Here is a 24,863-nt window from a genome sequence, read left to right on the forward strand (position 1 = left end):
GATTACATTTCTAATAGCTGAGTTATAGTCCAGGTTTTCCAATTATATTATTCTTGGGTATATTTCTACTGATTGTTTTTCTTTTTATGAGGTATAGTTTTCTCTTTCTATGGTGATAGTGGGCATTATGTTGTTGTGTGTCTGGATTTTATTGTTTTCCTTTTAAAGTGTTGAGTCTTACTGTCAATTAACTTATGTATTCGACTAACCCTTGCAATACTTGTTTTTAGGCTTTGTTAAACATGTGTGGTGTATCTTTTACTCGAGGGCAAGTTTAGTTCTAATCCTAGGCATGAACTTTTAGGGGTTTCTATTGAATGCCCCAAGGTGTTTAACAAAGTGATCTATACTGGCTGGTTGAAACTTGTAAGTTCCCAGCCATGTTTGAGGCCCAATAGATATTTATTTTTCGCTTACAGCTTTACAACAGTTCTCTCCTCCCTCCTATAATTGCGCTTTGCCCAGCCTCATGGAGTCTCACCCTGTATATGCTCATTTATTAAATTAAAGATTCAAGAGATTTATGGATCTCTTTATCTGTATAGCTTTTCCTCTCTCATGTTCCACCTTGCCAATTAAAGCCACCCCAGGCTTCAACTTTGATTCATTTCTTTTCAGTTCAGCACAACCACCAGGCTCTGCTTGGGCTCACCAGCCCTTCTCTAGGGTCTTATAAACAACTCCAGAGAGAACATTGCAATGATCTTGAGTCTAACCTCACTTTTTGCCTTCTTTTATAAAGCAAAACCTGTGCTAATTGTTGACCAATATCAAAGGATTTTTTTGTGTGTGTGTCCAGATATCAAGTTGTTTGTGTCAGAAGGGCTAATCCAATACTAGTTATTCCACTGTGACCATAGTTGAAAATTTAAAATATAAAATAATGATGGTGATGATGATGATGATTAGTTTGTTTATCTTCAAGATTATCTAATGAAATTGTTCCATTTGTTTATTTATATTCAACATTTAAAAATATGTTGAATTTGAATTAATTTTACCAGATAAGTGTGCTTATCTTAAAAAATAAACTTTTAAAGACAGTGACAATTTATTGGATATGTCATTGAGATAATTTTTATTTAAATATGATACTATATTAAGTCAGATTTTATTGTGAGATAGCCCTCTTCTTATGCTCTTTAAAAAAAAAATGTTTAACCATGGTACCTAACTTAATGTATTCATTATAAGTGGTCTTATACTTTTATACTCAGGTCTTGGCATTTGGATTCCTCTAGTTTTTAAGTGAGAACTTCAGAAGCATATTGGCCTCTTTGAGATTTGGACCCAAGTGTCACTGTTAAGACCTGACTTTCTTAACAAAGAGAAAACAAAAAGTTACTCTGTTTTATGACTTAATTGTAAGTTAATCAAGACCATAAGAAAAATTCCAATGGAAATACACATGGACTTCAAAATTATAGGAACATGTGTTTGGCAAAATGTGCTTTAAGGATTGCCAAACCCCAGATTTAGGGGTTGGGGTGCAAAATGTAGTTTGAGAGATCAGCAGTCCCAGCATATTAATAGACCTTCTCTTTTCTAGACATGACCAAAACAAGTCTGAAGTAGTAGGGAAATCACTGTGTCAGCAGGCTTAAGAGGAAGGATAAAGTCCTCTCCTCCTCTGCTGGCAAGCAGACAACTTTATTTTTACTCTGTGTTCCCTTTATTATCCATGAATAGATTATTCTACGTTTTCAGTAAAGGACCAATTGGATTATTTGGGTTGTTTATACTGTTGGGTCAGAAAACAAGGTTTGGAGTCAGTCTCAGTTTTTCCATTTTTATAATATATACAGGTGATTGCATTTGACCCCTTGATTGTCATAAAAATTTCTCATAAGGATGCATTAGATCCCTTAGATCCTGGCCTGGCTCACAGTGAACACTCAGCGTGTGAAAGCTCTCATTGTTAGTAAATAGGCTCCTGTCTTGAGTTGAACAGTTCTTAGATGCAAAAAAGAGAACTAGTATTCAACACATGGCTTTGGCATTTTTTTCTCTGTTCAGGTGAACATAAAGTAGATTTGCTGTTGGGCCAAGGTGAAACAATATGTAAGAGAAGGAAATGTTCATAGAGTTTTTCATAGAAAAGAACTCCTCTAAGACTAGAATCACAGAACTGGAAGTTTCCTGAAGGATCCCCTAATTGAAAACACTAACAGAGGATTGTATGTCACTCACAGCCCGCACCTTTACCCTTGGCTATCTATATGATGTGTTTACTCATGTGAGATACAGGCTTAATGAATGAAAGAACTACGTAGCCTTCTGCTTTTATTTCATAGCTTATTAAGTCTGTTGTAGGACACAGAAAAATGAAAGGACCAAATTGACTCTGAGTTATAGAAACAGAGATGAAGTAGAGATAGAGATTATCTACACTGAAATATCTAATTTACTAGGTTGGCCACTAAAAAATATAGTTCTGACATCTCGAGTGTGTGGAGTGTGTTTTGCCTTCATTTCTGGCCCCTCCAAATTTTTCCCATGTTATATGGTGTCTATGTATATCCTCTTTCCATTGCAGATTTGCAGGGTGACTTGAGATTCATTCATTTTACAATTAACAAAAGATGTGTGTTGAGGGGAGGGTCTTTCTGGTCATCTTTCTTGGAGATCCAATATTTCTAGTTAAGTTGCTATACAGATTTCTTTGTGTCTCAACAGTTTGGCAGATCTGAAAATTTTCTCTTGAAGACATCTGTTGAGTGAAGTAATGGTTTCATTGCAGACTCTTGAGTTTTCATTATAGTTTTCCTCTGAGGGTTTTTTTTTTATTAAAGTAAAGTTGACATACAATATTATATTAGTTTCAGGTGTACAACACAGTGATCTGACATTTATATTCCCTACCATGTGATCACCACAGTAAGTCTAGTACCATCTGTCACCATACAAAGTTATTATGATAATACTATTCTTCCTTAGCTGTACATTACATACCCATGACCTATTTTTCTTAAACTGGAGGTCTGTACCTCTTATTCCCCTTCACCTTTTTCACCCATCCCTTCTCCCTTCTGTATGGCAACCATTACTTTGTTCTCTGTATCTATGAGTCTGTCTCTGTTTGTTTTATTTAGGTTCCATATATAAGTGAAATCATATGGTATTTGTATTTCTCTGTCTGACTTATTTCACTTAGCACAATACCCTCTAGGTTCATCTATGTGGTTTCATATGGCAAGATTTCATTCTATTTTATGCTTAAGTAATATTTTAGTGTGTATGTAAACATTCAACTATTGATTTTTGGATCATTGTGTTTCCATTTTCATTTGTCTTAAGATATTTTTATATCCTCCTTGATTTCATAGTTAGCCCATAGGTTGTTTAGTATCATGATTAGCTTTCTACATGTTTGTGGGTGTTTCTTTCTTTTTTTCAGTTTTCTTGTAATTGATTTCTAGCATCATACTGTTGTGATCAGAAAAGATGTTTTATATTATTTTAATCTTATTAAATTTATTGAGATTTATTTTGTGGCCTATGTGTGTCTACCTTGGGGAATATTCCTTGTGCACTTAATAAGAATGTGTTTTCTGGTTTTTTTTGGTTGGAGTGTTCTATAGACATGGATTAGGTTAATCTGATTTAATGTATCATTTAAGGACAATATTTCCTTATTGATTTTCTACCTGGGTGATCTATCCATTTATGTAAGTACCATTAATATTTGTACTATAAATTTCTCCCTTTATGTCTGTTAATATTTGCTTTATGTATTTAAATACTCCTATGTTGGGTATGTAGATGTTTACAAATGTTATATCCTCTTGTAGAATTTATCTTTTAATCATTATGTAATGCCCTTTTTTGTCTCTTATTATAGTCTTTGTTTTAAAGTCTATTTTGTCTGATATAAGTATTTCTACCCCAGCTTTATTTTTGTTTCCATTTGAATGAAATATCTTTTCCCATCTCTTCCTTTTCAGTCTGTGTGTCTTTCAGTTAAAAGTGAGTCTCTTAGACAGCATATGCACAAGTCATGTTTTTTTATGCATCAATTCCGCCTATATCTTTGGACGGGAACATTTAGTCAATTTACAGCTAAAGTAATTATTGATAGGTATATACTTTTGCCATTTTGTTAATTGTTTTCTGGTGGATTTTGTAGGTTTTCGCTGTTCTTTTATTCTCTTGGTCTTTTCTGTGCCTTTCTTTTTCTCTTGCTCTATTCTCTTGTACATTGATGACTCTTTAGTGATATGCCTGGATTTCTTTCTCTCTATTTTTTTTTGTGTGTATCAATTATAGGTTATAGGTTTGTGGTTACCATGAGAATCATGTATTATAACCTATGTTTAGAGTAGTCTATTTTTAAGTTGATGGTTGCTTATGTTTGAATGTATTCCAAAAGCAATACATATTTTTACTCACACCCCCACACCATGTTGGATGTTTTTGACAATGTATTTTACAGCTTGTGTATGTGTATTCCTTTTTATTGTAGTTACACACATGAACCTACTATTTTAACCTTCATGCTAGCTTTTTAATTGATTGAGCTACTATTTTTAATAAAAGTTTGCCTTTACCAATGGGATTGTTTTTTCTCTATATTTTATTATTTTTAGTGGTGGCCTTTTTTTTCTGCTTAAAAAGGAGTCCCTTTAACATTTATTATAATACTAGTTTGGTGGTAATGAACTCTTTTAGCTTTTACTTCTCTGAGAAATTTCTTTTCTCTTTTTAATATATTTTTATTTATTTCAGAGGAAGGGAGAGAGATAGAAACACCAATGATGAGAGAGAATCATTGATTGGCTGCCTCCTGTAGATGCCCTACTAAGTTTCGAGCCCACAACCCAAGCATGTGCCCTTGACCAATGCTCTATCCACTGAGCCAAACCAAGTGGCAGCCAGCATTGGCCCATTTCTCAGCTAGAACTGAGAAATTCTTTATCCTTCCTTCAATTCTGAATTATAACCCTTCTGGTTAGAGCATTCTTGGCTGTAGATTTTATTCTTTTGTCACCTGATAGTCTTATTGGGGGGGGGGGGGGAGTCCTTATTTAAACTAGCTGCTTTTCTGTTGCTGCTTTTAAGTTTCTCTCTTTGTCTTCAACTTGTAGCATTTTAATTATGATGTGTCTTGGTATGGAACTCTTTGGATTTGCCTTGTTTAGAACTCTCTGTGCTTCCTGGATTTGGATGGCTGTTTTCTTCACCAGGTTAGGGAATTTTTCAAATAGGATTTTTGTCCCTTTCTCTCTTTTTCTCTGGTACCCTTATAATGTGAATTTTGTTATGCTTGATGTTGTTACAGAGTTCCATTAGTCTATCCTCATTTATTTTTATTCTTTTTCCTTTTGCTGTTCTGATTGGGTGATTACTACTACATTGTCTTAAAGATTGCTGATCCATTCATTCTTCTGCATCATCTCATATGCTGCTGATTTCCTATAATGCATTTTTTCCCAGTTATTTTGTTCTTTAGTTCTGATTGGTCCTTTTTTACATTTTCTATCTCTGTTGAAGTTCTCACTAAATTCATGTATTATCCTGAATTATTGAGTATTTCTATAACCATTTCTTTGTATTCTTTTCTGGTATATTGCTTATATTCATTTTTGTTTAGTTATTTCTCGGGAGTTTTGTCCTGACCTTATTCCTTTGTCTCTTCATTTTGGCTGTCTCTCTGTGTTTGTTTCTATGTATTAGGTAGATCTTCTATATCTCTCAGTCTTGAAAAAAATGGCCTTTTGTAGGGGACATCTTGTGGGTCTCAGTAGCACAATGCTCCAGGTTCACTAGAGCCAGGTGCCCCAGGCATGTCCCTTTTGTGGATTGTGTGTCCTCCTCTTATAGTAGAACTGCAATCACTGTTGGTGTTCCAGTGGGATGGGCTGACCCTAGATGATCTGGTGTGTGGGGTTGGCTTACAGAGAGGGAGCTATTTTGGTGCCATTCAGGTCCCCTATCAGGTATGTTGGTTGTGGAGCTTCTTAGGTGGGGCTCTGGTGGGGGTCAAAGTTGGCTGGGAGGTGTTTCTGGTCTGGAGCTTCTTGGAAGGGGCTCCAGTATGGGCCAATGCTGGCTGCCACTTGTTCTGGGATTGGGGCAGCTTTAGAAAGGCTACATTGTGAACCAAGGAAGATTCCTGCTTACGCTGAGCTTGGAAAAGGCTGTATTGTGAGCTGAGACCATCTGATGCTCATGCTGAGCTTGGTACTACTTGAGAAAGCCTGTGGTGGGAATCAAGGCCAGCCGCTATGTGTGGTGGGTCTGGAGTCACTTGAAAGAGGCTATGGCCAGTGCAAGTGGCTTGGGTGGGGCTGGATCTCAGAGGAATGGCAGGGCAAGGTGAATGGTGTTACGCAGGTTAATAGAGAAGGACAGATTTGGTGCATGCCCACACTGGGCCAGCCAAGTAGAAGGAGATCACAACAAAAGAAATAATGGTGCCAGCCAATGCTTCCGTCTACAGAGAGAGTTTCTGCTGATCCCTGCCCCTCCTCTGAGGGTTTTGTATGCCTCCTCTGTGGGAGAGGGGAACTCATTCATCTATTTTGAAGGGTTTCAAATTCTTTGGCTCACCATATCCCATGGTAGGTCTTCCTCGGAGGGCTTTCTGGTCATTCCTGAATTCTCTGTTTCTCTGAGACTATGACATTCCATATGTGCTCTCTGCTGTTAGACATCAAGGCCCATGTCTCTCCCAGGTGGCTTCAGATCCAGGTTGTGGGAGGCTGAAAGAAAGTACTAGTACCTTCCTCTGTTGCACCCCTGTTGGTACTTGTCTTACTACCTCCCTTTCCTCCCCCAACCTTCTCAGTAAAATGTCTCCTTATATGTCCCCGCATTGGCTCCAGGTTCATAGTCTCAGAGGAATTACATGACATGCATAAATTATGAAACATTTTTGCAAATTAAGTTTTAATTAAAACCAGAAGCTTAGAGCATCCAACTGGAAGTAGTCACAATGTTGAAAAGTGACACTGGTAGGGTGGGAGTTCAGGAGAAGGTCTGAATGGTTTTGTATCCTGTTCAGATATTTCCAAAATGAATCCTGCAGAAAAGAACTTTCTTTCCTATCAGATTCTCCTTAATGTAAACTGATCCCTGGACTGCCAAGTGAACCAATGTGGTTTCCAAGCAGGAAATACAAATGCATCGCCGGGGTTTTATCTGGACTTTGCCAAATTTCCTTTGATTCTACCAACCTGTGTTCTCACAGGGAACAAGCAGGACCATGGGCTCCCAAACTCCAGATAATTTTTCTGCAAGATGACCACTCAAAGTAAGAGTGAAGAATGACAATTTTAATTGGAAACTTATTTTTCCAATACAATGCAGAGTTCAAGCCTGATGAGAAATGACTTCTTATTGTGAGAATATTCAGAACATTATAGTGAGCAAAATGTCTGGGGTTTTCCTCCAGCTGATAGGCTTAGCTATATGTAATGTGAGAATTGTTACATATAGCTAATGGTCTGCCCATTAATAATCCACATTTTCCAGCGTCCCCAGAAATGTCTGCCATCAAGTGAGTAATTTATGCAGCCTTGCCTTTCATCCAGGCATGGCTCTGCTGCTGCAAAACAAAACAAAACAAAACAAAACAAAAAACCAAAAAACAGATTTTTTTCATCCAAAGTTAAGTTTGACAAATCTGACCTTTAGTTATCAGTCCACTTCTTTTCTACTAAATGACACGAGGTAGCTACTCTGCAGTGGGCCAAGCAGTAGAACTAGTTGTTCAGGAATTTTGAATTTGAGTATTCTCTCTGTCTGTAACTTATTTGGACCATGGAAAAGGCCTATCCATATAATCTATTTTTTTAAATTACTGGAAGAATTTTTAAAACAATAATGCATAGTGTTGACTTAGGGGTGGTGAGATGAGTATTAGAAAGACAGAGTCCTGTCAGGATGTAAATTAAGAAAGCTTTTCTTGAGGCATTTGACTAAAATATAGAAGTCCTTTAACTAGTAATTCAACCTCTTGAAAAGTTGAGAATATATACAACAATCTTATCTAATAAAGAGGGAATATGCTAATTGACCCTCACTCTGTCAAAAAGATGGTGGCACCTACAGCCAATAAGGAGGGAATATGGTAATTGACTGCCATGCCCTCAAAGATGGCGGCACCTACAGCCACAAGATGGCAGTGCCCAGTCCCCTCAGCCCCGCCGGGGCGGCAGGTGTGCAGCAAGGCTGGGCCCACCTGGGCGGGCCCAGCCACTCTGTGTGCCTGCCTCAGGAGTCCCCCAGTCTCCTCAGCCCCCAAGCCATCCAGGGCCAGCCCAAGGCACAGGCAAGCCTCAGATGGCAGCTGCCCAGCCACCCAGGGCTGCCTGAGGCTCAGGTAACCAGGGCTGGCCAAGGCTTGCACTGCCGGCAGTGGCAGCAGCAGAGGTGTGATGGGGCGTCGCCTTCTCCTGATAGCCAGGTCGCCTCCCACCCATGAGGGCTCCCAGACTGTGAGAGGGGGCAGGCCAGGCTGAGGTACGCCCCCCTCCAGTGCATGAATTTTCATGCACCAGGCCTCTAGTTTCACTATAAGGACATTTTTTGCAAGGATGTTTATTACAGTGTCATTCATGTTAGTGACAAGGTGAATACAATTCAGATAGCTAATAACAAGGAATTCAATAAGTAATTTATTATATATTTAAATAATTTAATACTGTACAGTCATTTAACATGATGTTACCTGAGATCAACAATGGATATTAGCATGATAGGTGGCATTAAATGTCTTCTTTGCCTGTCTTTTATATCTAATTTTCTACAAGGAACATGCATTGCTTATGAGATTTTTTTTAAAGGAACACTTTAAAATATCTGTGTGTTGCAAAGATATATATTGTTTTTTAAACATATTGTTGGAAAATGAGTTAAAGTTTCATCTATACCCCAAACTAGATGTTGATAAATCACTAATAAATTGTCTACAGAAGTGTTTTTCAAACTTTTTCATCTCATGGCACACATAAACTAATTACAAAAATTATGTGGCACACCAAAAATTATATTTTCTGCCCATCTGACAAAAAAGGTATAATTTTGATTCATTCACACTGGATGGCTATTGTTATGTTGGCTGTTGTCATTTTTTTTTTATTTGGCAATCTAAGTGAAAAGAGGTCAGTGCCCCTGACTAAATAGTCAAGTATTGCATGTGTTAAATATTCTTGTAGCACACTGGTTGAAAGTCACTGGTCTAGGGTCAGGTAAGATAACACCCAAACTGACAAAAGCAAGACAATTTGGAATACATAGATACCATTCTCTCCCCTGGCTTGAAGGACTTAAGGGATATGGAACAAAAATTTAAATGGGGAATTGAATAATTTTAAAATAGAAAAGTCAGTTAAATTTATTTTCTTTTATTGACCCTGTTTTGTTCTCATCTTGCACTCTGAAAGTTGTCTGTCTCTGCCACTGCTTCCATTCTTCCCTCTGTCATTGGCAGCACCGTGACAAGGGATTAATGGAAGGCAGGAGACTTGGGCATGTATTTATCTCATTTAGTCCTCACACCAATCCCATGAAATGGTGTTGTTACTGTTGTCTTACAGGTGAGACATTCAGAGCTCAGAGATATGTTGCTGCCCAAGTCCTCACAGCTAGGAAGTGGTAGGGTGGGATTTGAAACGTAGCCTACCAAACTCCAAGGTCTTCCCTTATTTCATCCCTTCCTTCCTGCTTCCTTTCCTTTTTTCCTCCCTTCCTTTTCCTTCCTTCTTTTCTTCCTACCTCCTGTTTTCTTGTCTTCTCTCTTTTTTTAGTTTATTTTCTTTCTCTCCCCATCCATTCATCCTTCATCAACATTTCCTTTCCTTTTCTTTTTTTCCTCTTTCCTTTGTACTAAATTCTTACTAAGAGCCAGATACAGCACATGTCTAGTCCCTGGTGATAAAACTATGAATAAGACAGATATGGCCCTCAGATGGATCTTAAGTTTTCAGGTGGGGAGGTAACAAATAAGATTACAGAATATAATAAATGCTAAGACAGGAATAAAAAAGACGATATCATAGAAAAACACTTGGGGTTGATATAGGGGCTCCTGTTAGAGGAGGTGCCATCAGAGCTAAAATCTGATAGATGGGTAGGAATCAGTGAGGTGGGGTTGTCGGGGGAAGGGGCGTCAGGGAATTGACATGGCCAGGGGACGGAGCATCAGCCAATCAGAGAAAGCCACACAAAGGCTTTGAGGCAAGCAAAGGAGGCTTGGGCAACAGGGCTGGGAAAGTAACAGGCTGATACTGTCAGATCATTCTGGATGCAATAAAGAGAAAGGACTGGAGGGAGGAATAAAAGTGAGGAGGCAGGTGGGCAACAGTGGTGGCTCTCTGTGCGATGGTGGGAGTGGATGGATGTGGGACAGAATCTATTCTGCCAAATCTCAGCTCATCGGAGACCTTCCCCTGCTTGACGTAGTTTTTGGAGTTGGAGCCAATTAGCAGAACTTCCTCTGATATATAGAGAAGTAGGGATTTTATCCACATTGCTTAATGAAGAAGAATGGAAGATTATAAATGCAAACATGTACAAGAAAAAAATGAACACAAAGAACCTTTGCAGCAAGCAGGGATGTATTGCTCATTCATAAGGCCTGAGGCAAAGGGCCAGCTTTACAAATAGGATAAACATATGTAGGCCAGGCTTTTTTTGTTCTACACAGTTGGCAGGAAAATACTTTGTTTCCCATTTGGTCTTTACATATTTTATAGTGAAATGTGTTGTTTTGATCAATAGATCTTTAATTGGAGTTTATTTTTAAAAAGGAGCCCACTCAATTCCAGAACTTGGTTGAGCAAAAGAGCAATGTGTGTCCTCTCAGTTGTCCCCATGGCTCTGGGTACAACTCTGAGATAGAAACGAAGTACATGAGGAAAGTTAAAACAAAGCACGCCCTTCCCTCGTGGAAGCGCTGTCTCTTTTTGAGACACCTTTGTATCATTTCAGGGACTCAGAGAGTGCTCCGATCTCCTTCTACTCACCTGCAGCCCCCCACAGCTCCTTTCTGGCCTCAGCATGCAGACCTAGAGCTGGAGAGTCCCCCACGATGCGGTTCCTGGATGTGGGCTCTCACTGCCCTCCCTTGGTGGCCTTGTCTGCCTCCTGACAGGGCTTACACTGCCTACCATACACCTCTGCCTGCAAATCTCAGAAACATCTTAAAATTGCCAATTTTATACGGAACTGAACTTTGTATATATATTTTTTCAAATATGCTTGTCCCGTAGTTTTTCTCTTCTCAGTAAATGGCTGTTTCATTTCTGCATTTACCTGGCCCACATACCTTGGACACATCCTTGATGTCTCTCCTTCTCTCAGTTATCATCCAGTCCATCATCTCTACGCTCAAATAGATAGAGACCACTGCCTGCAACCTCCACCACCAGCACCTTGGTCCATCATCACTCATCTAGATTATTTAATAGCCTTTTCACTATTCTGCCTTCTCCAATCCTGTCTTTGCTGCTTTCTGGCTCTGTGACCTTACAGTTATAACTTCTGCAAAACTGTGATAATAATAGAACTTGCCTAATAAGGTTTCTTTGGGTTTTCAATAAATTAATATAGGTAAAGGACTTAGGATGTTGCATAGCATGTGATGGCTATTATAATTGGCTGTCATTTCTACTATACGCAACATCCTAGTGTGTGGTTTCCATCCTCAAGATAACCTTATAATTCAGAATGGCTACTAGGATGCCAGCCATCATAACTCCCTTCCTGGCAGTAGACTGGAGAAAATCCTTTTATTTACACCATTTGGAAAAGCCATATCCATGGATATCTCATTGGCCATGTCTGAATCACTTAGCCATACCAAGCTCTAATAGAGACATTTAGCTGAGCCTGGCTAAAAGTTGGGTTTCTGTTACAAAAAAAAAAAAAGTGGGGGGGATAGAATGGCAGTTATTGCAATTGGCAGTAACTGTGAATAGGATGAGCATGGTGTTATGAGGGCATATGATGAGGGCATATGATATGTGGGGTCAGACAAGGCTTCTCTGTGACAATGACAACTGACCAGAGAAGTGGAGGTGTTTGCTAGGCAAGGGAGGTGGGGGGGGGGAGGGTCCCTGGAGGAGGAGAGAGCATGTGTCCCTGTCTGTGACAGGAGAGGGCATGGTGAATATTTAGGCTACACCGTACATCCTATGCTACATGCTGAGAGAACTGACATGCTGGATTCTCTGTCCTCCATCCAGACTCTCCCATAAGAGGTGGTGCCAGGATTACTCGTTGCACCTTTCTCACATGGGAGATGCCCAGATGCAATGGCCTGAGAGGTTCCCCAGAGGCTTCAGGGGCATAGCCTGGTGCTAGCACCCTTGGTCTACATGAGAAGCAGCATCTTGATCCTGACGGTTAAAGCAGAGGTAGGCTGCAGACAGACTTGACTTTGGCCCTTAGCACAAGCATCTCCTGGCTGGGTGAACTTGTACTTAGCCATTCTAAATACATTTGACCATTGAACAACGCAGGGGTCCTGAGTGTTAACCCCAAAGTGCCCCACCCCTGCATAGTCAACTATCTGCATATAACTTTTGATTCTCCTATTAGCCTACTGTCAACCAGAGCCTTACTGATAACATAAAATTTCAAGTAACACACATTTTATTTTGTATATGTCATATTATGACATATTGTATTTTTACAATGAAGTAAGTGAGAAAAATGTTATTAATAAATCATAAAGAAGAAAAAGTAACATTTTCTGTGTTTATTAAAAAACACAAATAAGTGGACCAATGCAGTTTAAACACATGTTGTTCAAAGGTCAAATGTATTATCCATTTCATCATTTATAAACTGAGGATGATGCTAATATTTAACCCAGAGGTCTGCTGTGAGTACTAGCATTACTCAAAATAGTAAAGCACTTAGCCAAGTGCCTGGTCCATTGAGAATATTCACTGAAGAGTGGCTGTTTCTATTATTCCTGTCACCTTTATCTTCATCACTTTCCTCTCCTTCATTCTCTCTTGAATGACACATTCTCAGTCTTTCCGTGTTCAAACATGAAGTGCCACATGAATGCATCCTGCACCCAGCTTTTCTCTAGGGATGTGCAAGCTGGCTGCACACCACGACTTCTTTCTTTCCTCACCCTTCCTTTGAAAAAGTGACTGGAGGGTGTACACAGTTGGGTATGGAATCATCCTATCTGGGGACATTTGACTTGGAAGAAACCTGAAGTTACCTGTGCAGACTGTTTTGTAGTGAGTGAGGAAACAGACCCAGAGAGGTGAAACTTGGGTAGGCAGTGCCTGACAAGGTGGCCTTGAAGAAGGAGAGGTCTTTGTGGAAGAGAAGTTGCCTCCCCTCAGACCCCATGGTGATGGGGAATTTCCCATGTTGGTTTTATGCACATCCATGGGTTGGTGAGACAATCTGAACATATACAGAAGCCTGTGCCAGGCATATGGGAGTCCAAGCGTTTCGCACCTATTCTTGTGGCAGAGATATTTGTTTTCTTCTTGAAAGCCATCTACTTGGGTTATCAACATGGTGTGTGGGGGTGCAGTGGGCTGTGGCATCCAGTCAGTTACCTCAATTATCTTTCTCTGGCATCCACCCTGGGTATACCCTAGTAATAAGGCGCCTTTCTTAACAGGTGAACACCAGTCATAGGCACAGATTAGAGAACTTCATGGAGACTTACATACAAGGCAGATATCCTCCTCATGCCCTCATGGAGCTCGTGACCTCGTGGGAGAGAGACATGAAACAAATAATTACATAAAAATTATAGATGTGCTCAGACCTTCCGAGATCATCATGTCCAGGAATATGTTTTACTATTCCTCATTTTTTAGCCCACAACAGACATTGCTAATTGGTTGTTACATTCTTTCTAACAAAACTCAGACATAACTTCAGAATCCTTCTCAACATGTGAGAAGGTTGATCTCCTCCAGACAGCCATTACTAATCAGTCAGACTTGGCCCTCAAGGCAACACCTACGGGCCATCCAAGATCTGGCCCATTCCCCAGCCCTCCCTCCACCATTCCTTTTTACAGAACAGCACCTTGTCCAATGGCTGGAAGGCATGGACCACAAGACTCCAGTCAGAGGCAAAGGCAGACCCAGGGTCCAGGGCCTGGCTCCCAGCTGGGGGCCCTGCATACTGCTTGCGCATGTTGAGTGAACGGTATGTCCTCCAGGGCTGACTCCTAAGCAGTAGCATCTGTGGCTGCCAGTGATCTGATCTGAATTTGTTATGTTCTATTCCGAGGCTCCTTCTCAGTGGTCCAACCTGTTTAGGGCCTTGCAAGCTGTAATTTATGTTATTTAAAAGCTCCGATAGGAAAGCTGCTCTTTGTTCTCATGAGCTATTTCTTGAGGAAAATATATGTTTTGTGGAAAGTTTGAGGGCAGCTGTAGCAGAGGACATCACCACAGAGGCCTGGTCTCTCATTTTCCTTCCCAGGATTTCTTCCCATTTGCTCAACCGGGTGAGGCAAAAAGTGGTGTTTTCTGCTCCATGAAGATCAAACTTCCAGAAAAAGAGCAAGAGAGAGAGAGGGAAGTCTCCTTCCAGAGAGGCCTGTCAAGTCCAGCAGTTTGTACAGGGCTTAACTTTGGTATTTATTTTATAGTTCATCAAACACTTGTAATTCTCACGGCCCCCCGTGCATTTCATATGACATAGCTGTGATTCAGCGCAAATGCTTTCCTAAGGAAACACACATTCATCATTCCCCTAATGTTCGCGTCTCCAAGGTTTCTTTTCCGTTGTGTGAAAAGATGTTTAATATTTAAGAGACTTTTCTTTAAATGATTCCTCATTTTAAGCTCGATTTCTCACCTCTCCATACATTTTTTTTCCGACCTCTTGAGAAGCACTGGAAGAACTCGTGAACTTCCTTTTGCATAGTCACAGCCATAACTGGGAGGAAAGAATCCAAAGAGCATGCCTGTATTCCTGTCTTCTTAAATTGGAAGACCTTTCAGGATAAAGTTGCTTGGAAAATATGTGTTGGAGAGGTTGAGGTCTGCCCTTCTTGGACATTCTTCCACATCCTAGAGAAGTCTCTGAGACCTGAGATATATTGTTGGTCTGGATTTATCCTTCTGCCCTTTGCTGGGCTCCTATACAGGGTCAGGGCTGCAGGGTGGGTTCAAGAAAGCCCTGGTCTTGGTGCATGGGAAGAGAGAGCATTCTTCCAAAGGCAAAAAGAATGGGGGGAAAGAAGATCCAAATGGGGGCCCTAGGATGTCTGGTTTAGTTGTCTTGCATCTTCTACTATTTCTGATGTTATAAACATTAGAGGCCCAACTGGTGTGGCTCAGTGATTGGTTGTTGACCCAGGAACCAAGAGATCATGGTTTGATTTCTGGTCAGGGTACATGCCTAGGTTTCGGGCTGGATCCCCAGAAGGAGGCATGCAGGAGGCAGTTGATCAATGATTCTCTCTCATCATTAATGTTTCTATCTCTCTATCCCTCTCCCTTCCTCTCTCTCTCAAAATCAATAATAAAAGAAAACATATTGAAGTCTAGAGACAAGAAGTCTGTGGTCACAATTTTCAAGTGTTTGTGGCCTTTGTTAATGTATGAGTTACGTTGAATTTGTGTGTTTTAAACACAGGCAGTCCACCTTTGTAATTTATTATCTATGGGACATTGCACAATTACATAACTTCTAATTTTCTTTTATTTGTCATTTGTAAAATGGGGATAATATGAGTGCCTAGTATTGGGTTGCTGTGATTTTATTTGATAATACAAAGAAAGGGCTTAATACGGTGCCTGATGATGAATTCACAGTCAATAAATGTTAATCTCTAAGAAAGAAGTTTGTCTTAAAAATGAATTTTTATATTTGGTATTTATATGCAGTTAACACTAATTCTACTCCAGATTAGAAAAATGCTTTTTAAAACACTGTGTACTATAATGTCACAAATACTGTGGCATTAAGCCTGAGAGTCTCCATGTAGAAAAATAGACAAATACATCTTGTAAATGTTCATCTTTTTGCACGTCTATGACTTCAGTTCCTTGCCTATGCCATTGGGAAAGCGATTATGCTGGATATTATGCATTGACTGACTGCCTTTTTGTTGTTCTAAGAATATCAGCTTTACTTCAAAAGCCCAAATTCTTGTGCATGCTTCCTTAACCACCAAAAAAGAGAACGGTTAATGTGCCACAAAGCAAGGAAATGGGCTTTAAAAGCATAACCTACTTCTAATGGTCTTACCTTTATGTACAACAGGGTTTCTCAACTTTGGTACAATCAACATGTGGCCCAGATAATTCTAAGCCCTGATCTGTAACCACTAGAGACCAATAGCTCTTGCTCCCTCCCCTCTCCCAACCACAAATGTGTCTGGTGAGCCCTCCTCCAGTGGGAACTGATGGCTACAGGAAGAAGGGATTGGGTCTTGGAAGTGTATGTGTTTTGGGCTACTGGACAGAACCTCATGTCCAGCTTTGCAGGGAGGTTACCAAACTGCCTGGGCATGGAGATTCCCAAAATGCCTGCTCACAACGATCTGTTGACACTACAGATTCAGACAGCAGATGCAATAATCAGCACCGAAGCTTTATTTTGGGAAATGACTTGGCTTTAGTTTTATTTTCCTCTTTTTCTCCCAATTATGGTCTTTTCATTTGCCAATGCAGCTGAACAAAGTTTTACAGTTAATCTTCACTTCTTATATAATGATTGCTTTTTTTCCTTTTTGTTTTGTTTTCCCCTTATTTTTCAGCTCCCTCAGGCACAAAAGGTAAACTCTTTTCCATCACATTCCAGTCATCCCCAGAGCTCACGAGCTGTGCATGCCTCCATGGTCTTGTGCGCTCAGCACTGTTCGTGACCAGTGAAATGGTTTTCCTCTTACAACTTCAGCAGCCTGGAGTTGGACAGGAGCAAAAAGGCCAACTGAGTCAGCTGTCCCCTGTCACCCTGCCAAGTTAGTCCCACCAAAGAACCCTATAGTGGACAGTGGTTTGGGGGCAAATCTCTGCCCAACCATTTTGCTAAGAATTCTCAAATAATAGGTCAAGGGTAAAGTTTGGCACATTCCTTCAAACATCACATTCCAGGTCTTTCCTGGGGTACTTTCCTAGAGAGACAGATCATGTGAATAATGAGTAAGGCCCAGGAATCAAGTTAAGATTCTGGGCTCTGGAGCCAAATCTCTGCAAACTCCCCTTGGGTTTTGCTAGCTGCAAAACCAACAGCTTCGTCTCTTGTCTTGTCACCCATACCACCCAGAGAACATTAGAACAGAGTTCTTACCAATGGCCAGACCCTTTCACTGGTCCTCATTGTCTGTCTGAGATGACCTGGATCCACCATCTAGAATGTTCTCTGTCCAGAAAGACTCCATGTGGTTGCAGTGCTGGCTTTGCTGTGTCGTCCCCATGGCATGTCATTGTATCCTAAGGACTAAGGACAGTTATGGCAGAAAACATATCACGTGATGCCTGCTGCCTTGTTCTTGTCTATTTCACAAACCTGAGAAAGATTTCCAGGAGACACAGTGATTTCTGGGGGCCAAATGAAGGATGGTTTTGTTTCAGGAGTTGAGGAAGGGTGCCAGTCCGAAATTTCAGCAGTACCTCCCCAACTCTCCAGTTTGGAGCAGAGATAATTTGGTTTCTCCTCGTTGAGAGAGATGGCACAACTGCTCTACAAAAGACAGTCTGTTCAGACCATATGGACAACCAGAGGCCTAGAAATCATTACACAATTGCTCAAATGTATTTGAGTATTTAAACAAGGCGAGACATGCTAGTGTGTGACTTGGCTTGTGGTGATGTTTGATTACACTCCAGTGCCATCACAAAAGGACTGAACACTTCATTAAAAGTTAAAAGTATTTGAGTAGAGCAACCACTTCCAGGATAAATATATGGTCAGAATTCCAGAGTATCTGGAAGGCTTAGCATCTTTGATAGGTCACGCTTTCCTAATTGCCCACATTTGAAATTTCTTTGTAAAGAGATTTAATAAATTCAGTGCCTAAAAATGGACTGGCCCCAACTTACTGGCATTTGTTCATCAACTTTCCACTGATCCATATACAAAAGGATTCTGTTGTAGAAGATTCCTTGTGAATTTGAATTGCCATCAGCCATGGAAGTTTAAACAAAGTTCAAAAGAAACCAGCGCAGGATATGGTAAGAACAATTGTTGCTGGGACATCAGATTCTTCAACAGCACTTAGTCCACTGAACTCTTTCTTCTGTCATCATGTGTTGACTCACATCCCATGCCCTGTGAAGGGAAGCACGTTATTGTGATCATAGAAAGTTCAGAATCAAGGAAGATTCCCAGTGGCTTCCCTGTCTCCAAAAGATGCTGGGCCATGCAAGGACCATGTTCTGCAGCCCTGTATAACATGAAATAGCTTTTCCTCCCATTGCTCACCTATAAATTGTCTTCCCTGTTAAAATAATATTAGAAATTATTAAGAACCCTGCACGAAATGGTTTCAGAACTCTTTGGGATAGTTTCTGAGCAATTCAGCTCTTTGGAGGAGATTGAATATAAACCTCTGGGTATCTGGGCTGGAAGAAGAGGGCTGTTGATTGGAGGCCCACTGCGGATGGAAGGCATTCTCCTTCAGGATCACCAGTATCCATTGGTCGTGTCTGAACATCCTTGCCCCTCACACCCTTCCTTGCCCTCCCCAGGGTTACCACAATGACACTTTCAGAGTACTTTACTGGAAAGATGAGGTTCTTACAAGCATTAATTCCCCTCAAATAGGTTGTCTTGCACGTACCCAGCAAGGAAATATGGTGGGCTCCATTCCCACCTTCATTCACTTGTGACCATGAGCAAGTAACTTAAGCTCTCTAAGCCTTAGGATTCTTGTTTATTTAACAGGAATGAGAGACTAACTTTGCAGTTCGGTTTTGAGAGTTATTTCTCTCACTTGTGCCTAGCACAGAGCTTGACATATGCTGGACACTCACAAAATTTAGAGTTCCTGTGACTATTTGCTTGTCAAAGGATGCTCTAGAACAGGTCAAGAGAACAGTCTTATTTTATGATGAAGTCTGGGACCTCTGCAGTGTTCTGTGGTTCTGACTCAAGCCTGATGATAATCAGGAGATGAGAAAAGAGTCCAGAAGATATGTTGGACTCCTCCTATTTCGTTAGAAACTCTGTGTATTACCTGACTGCTCCCTTTACATGAGTCAGAAAGACATGCTGATTGGGTTTGACACCCCACAAAGCAAATGCTTCAAGAGACAATTGTTTTTGAGAGATTTCTTCCTAACTTTTTTGACATTACCTGTAGATTTCACCCATCCGTGGACATGATTATAATGAGCCCCTTCCAAACTCAGGAGTTTGTTGTTCTGGGATAAGAGGGAGGCATCTCCAGCTGCTTCGTCTTTGGCCTGCTTCTCACACGAGGTCATGAGTGCGTACATTGGACCATATGGTGTCTGTATTTGTGCCATCTTGTATCATCTACAACTGTTTTCTCTATAAATATTTTAAATTGTTATGTCTCTATAAACATGCTTATTTTCATCTCTTTGCTGATCTACAATTTAAAATGTCCTATTTGGATATCCTTCTTATGTGTAGCAGCCACTAATGAAATTTATCTATAAGTTATGATTTTCATGAGTCTAATATTTTGAGAGTCTTTCAAAACTTATCTCCTAGCCCTTTATGACTATTTTCTGGAACAATAGTTTGCAAACAAATGGTTTTGTTTTGCTTTTTCCTAGGACTCCTCAGCACCTCTAAGATCATTTATGGACCATGAATTTCAACCCTTTCTATAACCCAAATGTTGACACACCTGATCAATGTTAAATGTTTTCACCAAATACATAGGCAGCATCCTGAAATGTTGGTTAAAAATCATGTAGTGTGCAGACCCATGCCTTCAGGCTATCACAGATCTCTCCTTTTTGGTGGAAATTGAACAGCTTTCTCCAGTGTATTGATTGCCCTTGAATTCAATAATGAAAAAACATCCATATGTGAGAAAGATTTGCCCTTTTTTTCTTTACATGGTACTTCTTGACTTCAACAAAAATATCTGGGCGATCCCATTTTATTATAATAATATAGCAGAATTACCCAGCGCCATTGCAAATGCACATTCAATAGTCATACCTGGCGGGAGGGAGCCGGGGGAGGCCCATTTTTCAAGCTGCCTATTCATTGGAGTAGATTCTGTCTGTAGAAACTAAACAGCTATTCGCTCAGTGGTGAACTTAATCACCATCCAGTGGGGCCTTGCATACGGAAAGGCAAAAATACTCATTGGCTGTTTATGTGGGTTAATTTTGCACACACTGGTATCCCTTGCCCTCATTTTGTGCTGCTTTCACATGCTTTTGGAGTTTGTCAAAGACAGTTTCTTGGAGGTTTTGAAGGTGCTTTATGTGTTGCTGGCCTGGTATTAGTTAATATCAGCCTGAGAATTCTGAGCAGGCACAGCAGTCTTCTCAAAACCAGAGTTAAAGACAACCACACCTCTAATCCTGTTCAGAAAAGCAATTGATGCATCCAGGGCCTCACAGTGTGGCCAAGGATCCTGCTTAATAGCCCAGCTGCCTGTTTTGTTTCCTGTTAGGAATAGCTTAACTTGCTTCTTGAACAAACACAGCAGGGTTCAAGATCTGTTGTTCTGCGCCTGCTGGGATAGTCTGTGCTGCTTAGCTTATAGGAGGACTCAGGAGTGCATAAATTAGCTTCCTAAATGGAAGTCAATTTTTAGTTTTTCTTTCAGGATGGAACTGTTTTATTAATTTCCACCCCTCAGTGCAAATGGGATCCTGAATTCATTTCTTTGTTTCCTTGTTTATATTAAATCTAGAGGAGTAACTGGAAGCATTCATTAATCTAAAGTTTTCTTCCCTTTTTATTCTCTCCCTCTCCCTCTCCTTCTCTTGTTCTTTAGGTGTAAACTTGTATGAGCAGAATTTGGCCTGCCCTTATCTCAGTGTAATCAGATTTCAGCAATTGTGAGGCATTATTTATCACTCTTGGCCTGATATAACTTCTATACTTGGAAATGTTGAATTAACCATCATTGAAAATAGAACACTGAAAGTGCAACGCTGCTGTTTTCATAGAACTGAAGGTCTAGTGATGTTAGCATTTCCCTGAGTTAGAGCCCCAGCAAAGTCGACCTAAATGAAGTGCAAGACTGAGGTGATAACTGTTTACATTTGGTTCTGCTTTAGGACTCCTTTGTTTTTAACCTTCACTTGTGTGTAAACTATTACATCTTGTTGTGAGAACCCTATTTTCCCCTTATCATGCACCATTTTATAGGAACACATATAGGCATGTTTTATACGCGTTCTCAAGCTGGGGCTGCTAAGCTTGACGAGACTCCGAGTCTGGAAGATGCTTTTTCCTGTGATTCTTAAGCACTTCTAAGATCATTTATGGACCATGAATTTCAACCCTTTATATAACCCAAATATTGACACACCTGATCAATGTTAAATGTTTTCACCAAATACATAGGCAGCAGTGGGCTGCAGCTTAATTTAGAAGATCCATTCTGTGGATGGGCATGGGAACTGGAAACCAGGGCAAGTCCAGTTCTCAGCTCTTCCCATGGCCAGTGGGATGGACTCTGGAAGTTGGAGTTACAGCATAGTGCTCAACCATACAATGATCACAGAGCCAAGTACTTTGTCCTCAGCTATGGTTCTGTATGAGTGTGTCAGTGATAGTCCAGACAAGCTGCTCTGCTCTTGAGATAGTAAGTGAGCTTGGCAAGTTTCTTACCCATGTGAGTGTGGGCCATGTGGCCCTGTCCAGCTCTGTGTTTGAGACCATAAATAAATGAATGCAAGACCCTCTGGCTCAGATGCATGGCTTCCTGATGGTGGGATGGCCGGCGGACAGTACACAGAGGCCAGCTGAAGCCCGTGGGCCGATGAGAGCACGAGCTCTCTGTGGAGGCAGGGTGCTGTTTGCATTCCTTATTTAAAAGAAAGAATTTGTTAATTTTAAGCAACGTCATAATGTATATCTACTTGTATGTATGAAAAATATCCAAGTTTTACCCTATTTTTATATAATTTGACCTTTTATTACACTTATATACTACTTTGTAATAGGGAAAATAGCAAGGAAATAACAGAGATTCAATTTCATTATGAAAAAATATTGTTTTTAGGTTTTACACTCTTAAGGATGAAAATTAGTTTTTAAAAAAGTCTTCAAGAAAACATTGCTAGTACATATGAAGAATGTTCATACTTACATGTTTTGACCCAATAATTCTCTTTTGGAGAATCTTACCTAAATTGGTTAGTGGTTTACAAATTTATTTATTATGAGGAAAAGAAGAACCAACAATAGGAAAGTGGTGGCAAAAGTTACCGCAGTTCCGAGAGATAGTATATTAGGAAGCAACTACAAAATTATGGGCCTAGAGGAGATTTAATAATATGCCTGTTCCACTCACACCTCATTGGAGAGCTGGCTGGAAGTAAAGGCAACCTTGGGCTTAAAACTGAGGAAAATGGAGCTGGTGAGAACAGCATTGCCCACAATGCTATTCAGAGAGTCTGGTCACTGCATGGTATACTGCATGGTATAGCCCTCTGTGCTGTGCTTACACGACAGAATGGGCTAGTCCACCCTCGTGGCATAACCAGGAGAGCCCAGCAGTCTGAGGCCAACGCCAGGGTCGGCTGGAGGTGGAGGAGAGGCCCAGCCCTGCCAGCTGTCCCTGGTAACCTGGCCCAGATGCTATCACGATTAGCCCTGGTATTCTCATGTTCATAATGGGGTGAAAACATCCCTCTTTCAGGCCTCTCCTGAGAGGGAGGCACGTGAGCAGGCAGCCAGGGCCATCCACACCCAGTGTTCAGCTCCAGGCTGTGCTGGCTGTGGCAAACAGTGATGCTAATAGGCTTATGCCTTGCTTATTAGAGAGAAATGGATAAAAATCAAGCAGAAATTGTTTGAAAACACTGATATAGCCTGGTGTTCTTAGAAAAAAATAACTAGTTATTTGTAAAGACAAAAACCCAGCGCTTTGTAGTCCCAGGCTTAATTTTTAGTGTCTTAGGAATTCAAAGTCTTTTTTCAAAAATTCTCATTGGTTTAAAATATGTGAACGTTTTCTACTATTTCTTTAAATCAAGCAAAACCAAGAAATATGACTCTCTTGAGGAGTTAAAGCAATTGAAGCTACTCATAACATTGCTAAAATGAAACTGCCTTTTTTTTAGAAAGTCAAAGAAATATCTGAATAAAAGCAGTGGAATTTTAAAAAAAATATATTTATTTACAGTTGTTCTTACATCTCAAAATAAATATATGCATCCTTCTTCCTTTTATAAGGGAAGGAAGGCAGAGGATTGAGAGAAGATATTTCAAAAAAGTCCAGATGACTTGTGTGACATCAAATGTTAGCATAACCCATGTTAAGTTTTGGGGAAGTCTTGAGGAAGTCAGCCCAGGACAGGCCACATTTTGATTCCCTTGCTGCTGGATGTAGTCCTATAAGTCATTCTTATTGACCCCAAGGTGACCTTGAACTCAAACTTGTATTGCCGTTTTGGGGTCTCCTCTGTATTTATTGATAGATGTAGAGCGCCAGTATCCATCACATGATATCCTAGATACATTTCCAGGAAAAAGTAGTATACACATCTACACTTTATTGGTCAAGACACTGGAGGAGAACATCATTTAAAGGGCAACTGCATGGAATACCTCAACGAAGTAAAGAGCTATGCAACCCAGAACATGTGATCCTGAGCCAAGAATGTATTTTTTTCTGACTTCATTACTATATTTGCATTAGTTCAGAAGAAACAGAATAGCCTTACCACCAATCAGAGTCAATAAAAGTCCAAGACTAACTTGACAATCAAATCAATGTCAAAATGGAAATCTAACTCAAGTCTATATCAAATCAATGTCAAATCACCACCAGTAATTTTCCTCAGAATTTATAGGTCCTCAGAGGAGGGGATTTTCTGTGTGGCAGATGGAGTAAGTAAACAGCACGAGTGACTCAGGTGTAGCCTCTCATTTCTTTACTTTTTTTTGACATAATTTTTTGGATAGGAACAATTTTTATTTTCATCAGCAGAATTTGTCTACCTGTATCGTCTCTGCACATTTTAACTGGGAAATTGGTCATTTTAATGAAGCAATTGCCTTTTCAGTTTTTCTTCCTAAACTCATCCACATATTTCTTGGTCTGGTTCAGTGCCTGATCCTTTTTCCAGTCACATTATTTGTTGGTCAGACCCCTAATTAATGGATATGTCTTCATTACAAACGCAAATGTAGCCGAGTGCCATGAGGACTGGAGGGATGGTTCTGTGTGAGCCTCCAGACGTCTCATGCCAAAGGATTCAACTGAAATGACCCTCTGGGTAAATTGAAGCAGTTGAGCAATCATGCATAGCAACACTACTAAGAAGTTCAAAAACAGAGAGTTCGATGTTTATCCCTTCAAATTAACTAGAAGGATTTTGAAAAAAAACCCAACCCTAGTTTCACGAGGTAGAAAAATGTCAGGCAAGGGACTAATGCCATGGTATGGATTTTCTTTTTCCAGAAATGACTCACTAAATCGAACCACTTGCTGAATCACGAGCCCTTTGTGTGTGGATGGGACCCATACACATTTTCCCAGACCTGGGACACAGGAGATGATTCGGAGCTGCTGCTTCTGAAGCATCTGTCCCTTCTTCCGTGACCCTCTCCCTCCCCAGCAATGTCCTTCCCAATGTGCATCCTTCCCACTGCCTTTACTCTTGGCAATTACAACTCTCACCTCCCCAGCTACTTTCTAAAGCCATGATGTTCTATCATGGGATAAAGGGGAAATATTATTCTATATTGTTTATGTTATATGAACGGAGAGGTAAACTTCTCTCCCCAAGCCTAGAATGTTCCTTGTG

The 24,863-nt window shown here is 40.3% G+C and overlaps 1 protein-coding gene across 1 annotated transcript in view; it reads left to right on the forward strand.

Annotated features, from left to right (window-relative positions):
• CACNA2D3 (calcium voltage-gated channel auxiliary subunit alpha2delta 3) overlaps positions 1-24,863 on the forward strand; it is an 827,325-nt gene that overhangs the window by 564,671 nt on the left and 237,791 nt on the right. The window contains exon 14 of the mRNA XM_054729840.1: positions 16,703-16,720. Within this exon, the coding sequence (XP_054585815.1) occupies positions 16,703-16,720 (18 nt within the window). The remainder of the gene's footprint in view (positions 1-16,702; positions 16,721-24,863) is intronic.

The sequence above is a fragment of the Eptesicus fuscus genome, chromosome 18, assembly GCF_027574615.1.
Source record: "Eptesicus fuscus isolate TK198812 chromosome 18, DD_ASM_mEF_20220401, whole genome shotgun sequence".
NCBI lineage: Eukaryota > Metazoa > Chordata > Mammalia > Chiroptera > Vespertilionidae > Eptesicus > Eptesicus fuscus.